Genomic DNA, 8,577 nt, shown 5'->3' on the forward strand with positions numbered 1-8,577 from the left:
TCTTTTGTTTATTAAATTCCACATATGAGCGAAATCATATGGTATTTTCCCTTTTATGTCTGACTTACTTCACTTAGTGTACCCTGTAAATCCATCCATGTTGTTGTAAAATCCTCAATCTTAGTTTGCTGTTTTCTTACTAGATTGAGGTTCTGTGTTTTTGGCAAGAGTATCGTAGAAGTGATGTTGTGTCCTCCGTGCATTACACCACGAGGCACATGGCCTGTTTGTTCCATTCCTAAGCATTCTATGTTGAAACTGTACTTGTGGTCTTAGGAACTGCATGTATGTACTTGGATGCTGACTGTAGGAATCCAGCTTAGTATTTGCTCTCATAAGAAGGCAGCACTCTCTTCAGCTTTCCTGTCCAATCAAGTGAGCCTGACTTGCCTCCCAACTCTTCCTTTGCAATGTCATTACCTGGGACTCTCGGCTTCCCATCAGGAGTCATAATACCTCTTATTTCTCCTAGTGTCACAACCCTCGGCTGGAATCTCTGAACCAGTGATTACTTCTTCTGTACAATCAAATCTTTAGCGTGAACGTTACAAGTTAGGTTCCTTTGGCTCTGGCAAGGTTAGGCTTCAGAGGAGAGTATTGTGTTTGAAGATGGGAAGAACTAGGTACCAGGGGGCCCACTTGAACAGATTCAAGTTCACTTTACCCTCAATCACAGTCTTCCAGGCCTACCGTATTTTGATTGTAGTTAAAATTTGAGTGTTTATTGTATGTCATTTACAGTGCTAAGCATTCTACTGCATTAGCCTTATATAGTCCTTAAAACAACTCTAAGAACTAGATACTACTTTCTTTATTTTACCAAAGAAAAAAATAAAGGTTTAGAAAGGTCAGTTAAGACAATACAACTAAAAATTACCAGGACTCTAAACTCCTGTCTCCAATTCCAAAGCCCTTACTGTTCTTTATAAACAGAAGAATCCTACAGTAGGGCCATTAGTGTTGAAATTAACCTTCACAGATTGAAATTCAAATGTAGTGTCATTGCTAGATAGGAGATAATTGCTAGCCACTTTTACACACATATTTTGAGGTGTCTGTAAATAGAAGAACTTAGCTTTTTGCAATTTGGATGTCCCCTGCCGGAAGAGCCACTTGCCTAAGACAGCCTTGGTTTATACCTATTTCATAACAGTTATTAATAGTGGCCCCATTCATTTGCAGAGGTATTGGGGTTTTTTTCCAATTTTTTTAATGTTTCTTTATTTTTGAGAGAGAGACAGAGCCTGAGTTGGGGGAGGGGCAGAGAGGGAGACACAGAATCAAGAGCAGGCACCAGGCTCTGGGCTCGAACCCACAAACCATGAGATCATGACCTAAGCAGAAGTCGGACACTTAACTGACTGAGCCACCCAGGCGCCCTCAGAGCTATTATGGTTTAGATAATGATACGGTCCCCTGCCCATAATCCTTCCTGAGTTCTCTTCAGATTAACAGAGAGACTGGTATATTTCGTTGTAACTAATGCTAATAGTTTGGTTTGTTTTTATCCATCACTCTCTCTGGCCCGGCCCAATTTACACATTAGCTTTGGTTTTACAGTGACCAAACTATAATTTATTGGCATGGTTTGCTTAATTTATTCAACAGTTATCAACACTTTATCACACTTGCTGTACTTCCTTTCTGCTGAAACATTTAAAGAAAATGACACTTTACCCCATTGTACTTCAGTAGCCATCTCTAAAAAAATAAGTTTCTAGTTTTTATGAACCTGTCCAGAAACCACAGGAACCTTTTGCAGTGTGGATCATCACTTCTGATATAATTTGGTTTTCATGTATCAGGTTCTCTTAAAGAAGGGTGTGCCTGCAATTGCATGCTAGTATGATGCTTCTCGGGTATGCAGGACACAGCCAAAGAGCGGTGCTGGCCACGTGGCCGCATGTAACCTATGTTTCCTTTTCTTTCGGCAGTGCACGATCTGATTTTCTGGCGAGATGTGAAGAAGACTGGGTTTGTCTTTGGCACCACACTGATCATGCTGCTCTCCCTGGCAGCTTTCAGTGTCATCAGTGTGGTTTCTTACCTCATCCTGGCTCTTCTCTCTGTCACCATCAGCTTCAGGGTCTACAAGTCTGTCATCCAAGCTGTACAGAAATCAGAAGAGGGCCATCCATTCAAGTGAGTTGAAGTATCACAAGTAACACTGTAAACTTTAGGGAGGGGGTTTGCTGAGGCCGGTCAGGTCTGTAATTCAAACCTGACAGAGTCAAGAATTATAGGGCCTAATGCAGCTGATCACTTGCATGAACCATCACCTAAAAACCTGTCACTTAAAAAGTGGCCAAGAACTTTTTGACAAACTTACACTTTAAGGACAAAGAAGACAGTCTAAATTCCTGAGCAGGGTAGAGAGAGCAGGGCCTCCAGGACAGCACTCAGTTACATGGAGTCCCGAGGACATATTTAAGCTTCCACGCAGCTAAATCTTAAAGCAACTTTGAAGTCTAGATTCTGAGCCTGCACTCTAGGCGATACCAGAATTTGATGTGTTTGCTCTTAGTTTTGTTACTGATTTCCTTTTTAATTTTCCTTTAGTTTTCTTAATACCAGGAGCAGGTCTTGATGAGATCAGTAGGTCATGCATTTTTAGAATCCACTTGCTAGCTTTCCTCATTGTGCTGTGATTTTAACAAATATTTTCCTCACACTTTTCCTTTTGAAAATCTTAGTCTGTAAACATTTTTAACATTTGCAAATAACGTTTTTTTTCAAAACCCCTCTCTTATAAGGAAAGAAACTCTTCTGTGACCTCTCAGGACTGTGACAGAATAGGTGCCTGGCTGCAGCTCTGGTCCTTTTATTTTCTCTTAGTGAAAATAGAACAGATAATTTAAACTGTATGCGGCATTAAAAAAGTTACTGCAGGTTAGTTTTAATAAATCAGTAGGTGTTCAGTGAGTGAATAAATTTTACTGTTTTGCCACAAGCTCAGCTGTCTTAGCAGGGTTTTCCTCTTTTGCATGACAGTGTCGTGGATTTTAAATGTGTATTGCTAAGTTGTAATGAATTACAACATCCAGTTTTTGTTATTTTCGTATTTGGTTGTACATATTTTCCTGAATACAAAAAGTAAGCATGCCTGTTCCTTTTCTATTTTTCGAAGACTGTAGGCTCTTTAAGGCAAAAGCAGCCTTCTCTTTCCTGATGTGCCCAGCACATAGCAGAGGGTCTGATACTCAGTAGGCACTCAGTAAGTACTGAGTGAATGAACAAGTTAGGAGCACATGGTTACGTGTCAGTTCTGTAGTACATCTGGAAACAGATGGAAACAAACCCAGGTCTTTCTGCCTTTTTCTTTAGTCGTTTACCCTAGTAAACTCAGTATCTGCACCTTCCTTTTTGTTAACAAATACTTTACAATGCCTCCTTTATCATTTTCAAGTGAGATTCATAGGTATCTATAAACAAAATTTCAAAAATAGACTATAATTATAGTATAAAGGAATAAGATAAGCTATTCATAATAAAATAATATGTATCTAGTCAATATTAAACTGCTTGGACATGACTACACACACAAAATAAATACAGACATCAGGAACTTGCAGTTAGATGTATAATCTCCAGTACAGAGGTAATTTTTCAAAATAGTAAAGCATCTCAGTAAAGTTTAGCATGAACAAAATTCAGTATTAAAAAATTCAGGATGTGTTAAAACTATGGGGAAAATACCTTGTTTTTATACGTTCTGGGCTTTTGATAATTATAAATGGGTTCACGCCTTCATGAATATCCTGTGAGGCAGTGAAAGTTACGCAGGACGTAGGACAACTCTTTATTGTGTAGGTACATCCCACACTTTGCAGACATCTGGCATCTCTGTCCCTGCCCACTGAAGGACAAAGGTGTCCTCTCCTCACCCCGTGACAGCAAAAAATGCCCCTACAGATTTCCAGAATGCGCCCCTGGGGGGGTATCGTGCTCTAAAGAACTGCTGTCCTAACAGAAAGAGATCTTCTTTTTCTTGTCAAATGTATGACTGTTGTTTCTTCTTCTGGAAGAGCCTACCTGGATGTAGACATTACCCTGTCCTCAGAAGCTTTCCATAATTACGTGAACGCTGCCATGGTGCACATCAACAGGGCCCTGAAACTCATCATTCGTCTCTTTCTGGTGGAAGATTTGGTTGACTCCTTGAAGGTTAGTTGTTTCTACAGCTTTTGGTGGTGAGACTGAGGAGAACCAGGGACTAAATTATAATTCAGAAGAAAAACAGTAAACAGGGTTTCCTCACACACAAAAATAAATGTATGCTTCTCGTCTCCTGTATTTGGGACAGAAGTGAAATGGGGATAGGAGTCAAGAGGAAGGGTCTCCTGCACCTGAAGAACTTCAGAACAAGGAGAATGTAATTGGCAGAAATACAGTTACAGTCTGAGCTTAAGAGAACTACAGAATTGTCTGATGCATCCTTCAAATGTATGGTGCAAATGAAGTAACCCTCATTTTGAAATTACTGATGGTATACATCACTGAATTTATGCAGACTTAATTGGCAAGACGAGAATGGCATCAGTTAACCGAAATTTTACATTATGATTATTCCTGCTTAACCCTCTGATGTTGGCTTTCCCAGCTGGCTGTCTTCATGTGGCTGATGACCTATGTTGGTGCCGTTTTCAATGGAATCACCCTTCTGATTCTTGGTAAGGTGACAAGGAAAATGTCTCCATGCTCTTGGAAGTACAGTTAGCCATTGAACAACACAGGTTTGAACTGCATGGATCATAACACTTATACGTAGAATTTTTGCAGTGCAATATTATTTATAAATGTATTTTCTCTTAGGATTTTCTAACATTTAGTCTTGTCGTAAGAATACAGTGTAGAATACATACAGCATACAAAATATGTGTTAATTGACTGTGTTCTCAGTAATGCTTCTGGCCAACAGTAGGCTGTTAGTAAAGTTGGGGGTGAGGGATCAGCGGTTGTATGCAGATTTTCGACTGCACGGGGTATCAGTGCCCCTAATGTCCACAGTGTCAAGGGTCATCTGTGATTGGTAAAAGTAGGAGCAAAGAGAATGCCCAGCGTGTCTCTACTCTTTGCACACGGCCCAGCCTTTAACATCCATAAACGTTGAACTGGATGTTGAAAGAACCTATGTTTGTGGCCACAGGTTTGTTGAAAGATCCCAACTATAAAGAAGTATTGGGGCGCCTGGGTGGCGCAGTCGGTTAAGCGTCCGACTTCAACCAGGTCACGATCTCGCGGTCCGTGAGTTCGAGCCCCGCGTCGGGCTCTGGGCTGATGGCTCAGAGCCTGGAGCCTGTTTCCGATTCTGTGTCTCCCTCTCTCTCTGCCCCTCCCCCGTTCATGCTCCGTCTCTCTCTGTCCCAAAAATAAATAAACGTTGAAAAAAAAAATTTAAAAAAAAAAAAAAAAAAAAAGAAGTATCAAAACAGAAGTAAAGGAGAGTTGTCTACATTTGGTTTAAATATGGGGATCTTATAAAAATCATTTTCGGGGCACCTAGCTGGTTCAGTTGGTTAAATGTCTGATTCTTGATTTTGGCTCAAGTCATGATCTCATGGTTCATGAGATCAAGCCCCCGTGTCAGCACAAAGCCTACTTGGGATTCTTTCTCTCCCTCTCTTTCTCTGCCCCTCCCCCCTCTCAAAAATAAATATTTTTTTTTTTATTTTTTTTTTTTCAACGTTTATTTATTTTTTGGGGGACAGAGAGAGACAGAGCATGAACGGGGGAGGGGCAGAGAGAGAGGGAGACACAGAATCGGAAACAGGCTCCAGGCTCTGAGCAGTCAGCACAGAGCCCGACGCGGGGCTCGAACTCACGGACCGCGAGATCGTGACCTGGCTGAAGTCGGACGCTTAACCCACTGCGCCACCCAGGCGCCCCAAAAATAAATATTTTTTAAGAAGAAATCATTTTCATAATTTGGAAATTATTTGTAATACAAAGAAGGCAGGCAGCCTGTGTACCTATAGCTAACTGTCCTTTTTTTTTTTTTTTTTTTTTTTTTAACATTTTATTTATTTTTGAGACAGGGAGAGACAGAGCATGAACAGGGGAGGGTGAGAGAGGGAGACACAGAATCTGAAACAGGCTCCAGGCTCTGAGCTGTCAGCACAGAGCCCGATGCAGGGCTCGAACTCACGGACCGCGAGATCATGACCTGAGCCGAAGTCGGCCGCTTAACCGACTGAGCCACCCAGGCGCCCCTATAGCTAACTGTCCTTAATTGAGGGCTCTAGGTAGGATTTCTCATATTGAAGATTCAGGTTTCCCTGTATTTCCTGAGGAAAAATGGTGTGTATTACTTGAGTCTTGGGTCTTTTTGACTGCCTCACATTTATACCTGCCGTGTCCTGTGATTCTCTTACAGCTGAACTGCTCATTTTCAGTGTTCCAATTGTCTATGAGAAGTACAAGGTAAGCACGTATCTGTTTTGAATCGGATAAGCCTATTGATTATGACTAGTTTCAGTTCACGTTTTAGGCATCGAAAGTTTGGAGCAACCATTTTCTAACCCATTTCTGCAGTCTGATTTTATAAGTCAGGAGCCTATATGAAATTGGTAATAGTGGTTTCCTATACCAAGAAAAACTGAATGTTGAGGAGAGAAAAGGGTAGGAAGGAGACTTATTTTTGTGCCTCGCTGTGTCTTTCAAGTTTTAATCAGGTGAATGCATTATCTGTGCAAAAAACTAAGTTGGAAAAAATGCTTAAGTAAATAAAAGCTGGTATCTGGAAAGAAATTTAAACTGTCAAGGCTATTATGGGAATCCCATCGGTGTGGAAAGATGTTTGCATTGTGGAATGCCGTGTGCAGAGCCTTGGTGGATGTGAGAAGGTTTTTCTTTGTAGGTTGTCATCCATCAACAGACTTTATTTATGCCTTTTGGTATTAAATGAATTAGTCTTACGTGGGAGCCAAAACACGTTTGTGATTACAGAGTATAGATTAGACTGTTTCTAGTATTCAGAAAATGCTTTACTCCAGTGTCTCTAAAGGAAACACCTAGCAAGTAAGACCTTAGCAAAAGAAATGAGTGATTTTTACTTCCAACAGAGTATGAGGTGTTTGTGGCATAATTTAAATTCTGAAACCTTAAGTTTTTAAAATACATTTTTTTAAACGGGGCATTTTCATTTCGCAGAGTATGCATTACTATTTTTTTTTTTTAATTATTAAACTGGACAACAGAACGTTGCCTTCAGGGAAATTGTTAATCTGTGTGTTGCCGTAACTGAGTCTTTTTCCTTCCTTAAAGACCCAGATTGATCACTATGTTGGCATCGCCCGCGATCAGACCAAGTCGATTGTTGAAAAGTAAGTATGCTTAAGTTCCACATTTTATTATGGCATGTGTGTTTTTCCCCAATTAATTTTAGCTTCCTCTGTAAAATACTGACTCAGAGAAAGTAATTTTCACCCTGAAGAAAAAATGTTGGTTAATAGTTTGATTTTATTAGAAATTATTTCATCTGCTTCCTTAAAAAAATATCCTTTGTGTCTTAGACTAAAAAGAATCAATGGAATTAGAACCTTTGCCTTTTTGAATTGGCCTTTAAATGTTTGTGGTTGCCAGCTCACGTGCATCTATTTTCACATGTATCAATTTTAAGCCAAACTCTTCCCTCTCTTTTCAGAAATAAGAGATTTACTAAAGAAATGACTCAAGGTGCAAAGCTACCTCTTTTCTAAAACTACCAAATCCCCGTTTTCTGTTTTCTTAAACCAATTTAATATTAAAATCAAGTTAGCAATAAAATACTGGTAGACATTTTTATGACTCCCTCTATCAAGGAACCATTTGGGGTTTTTTGGAGCTTTTTAAATGACTTACAGTAAACACTAAGGAACCCATACTTTTAATTAAAATATTAACATTTTTCCATATTCAGACATTTAAGAAACAAAACATCAAAAGCAGTTGTTTCTCTTTTGTGCTCTCCCCACCCCCAGTTCCAGTCCCTTTCATATCCCAGATTTTAGTGCTTTTTCTAGTTTCGATAAGTGGAAGCCGACTCTGTGCACACAACTTGGGCTTGATGCCAGGGTCTTTACTTGCTCTTTCGCTTTTTTAGGTATACATTGGAGCTAAAACCAGGCAAGGACAGTTAGCACAAATATGTATCTGGTTGCTGTTCACTCCTCATTGGGAAAGATGGTCATAGCTTAGCTTTTAAACCTGATGTCTTGGTTAGTCCCTGCTGGAGTGGCTTTGACATTGGTTGAGAGGTGTGTGAATGACCTTAGTGATGGGTAACCTTGATGCACAAAATAAAGGGTAGCTCCGGTGTCTGGTGAGGGGCTGGGAACCGTCGCCTGCTCCTGTCGTCTTTTTATAAGTCACCTTGACCTTTGACTCTCGGTTCCTTTGGGGCACTAGTGGGTAACCTCGCATTCCCAGAGAAATGGGCTCTTGCACTGCCGGTGTGGAGAACATAGGAGGCATTATGCCCAGATACCCCTTATTCTCCTCTGGAACCCCCAGGGAAGGAACCAGGAGGTGCAAGCAGTGAAAGAGGACAGGGAGCTGGCATGGTGGCAGGGAGAGGGGATAGATCTTTGTGGACCCCTC

At 40.5% G+C, this 8,577-nt stretch overlaps 1 protein-coding gene across 2 annotated transcripts in view; it reads left to right on the plus strand.

The window, feature by feature from the left end:
* The window catches only part of RTN3 (reticulon 3), a 62,688-nt gene that overhangs the window by 51,800 nt on the left and 2,311 nt on the right, over positions 1-8,577 (plus strand). For both annotated transcript variants that reach the window (XM_030331042.2, XM_030331043.2), the window contains 5 exons: positions 1,935-2,142; positions 4,026-4,164; positions 4,601-4,670; positions 6,374-6,420; positions 7,264-7,322. In XM_030331042.2, the coding sequence (XP_030186902.1) occupies positions 1,935-2,142; positions 4,026-4,164; positions 4,601-4,670; positions 6,374-6,420; positions 7,264-7,322 (523 nt within the window). The remainder of the gene's footprint in view (positions 1-1,934; positions 2,143-4,025; positions 4,165-4,600; positions 4,671-6,373; positions 6,421-7,263; positions 7,323-8,577) is intronic.

The sequence above is a fragment of the Lynx canadensis genome, chromosome D1 (genome assembly GCF_007474595.2).
Source record: "Lynx canadensis isolate LIC74 chromosome D1, mLynCan4.pri.v2, whole genome shotgun sequence".
Lineage (NCBI taxonomy): Eukaryota > Metazoa > Chordata > Mammalia > Carnivora > Felidae > Lynx > Lynx canadensis.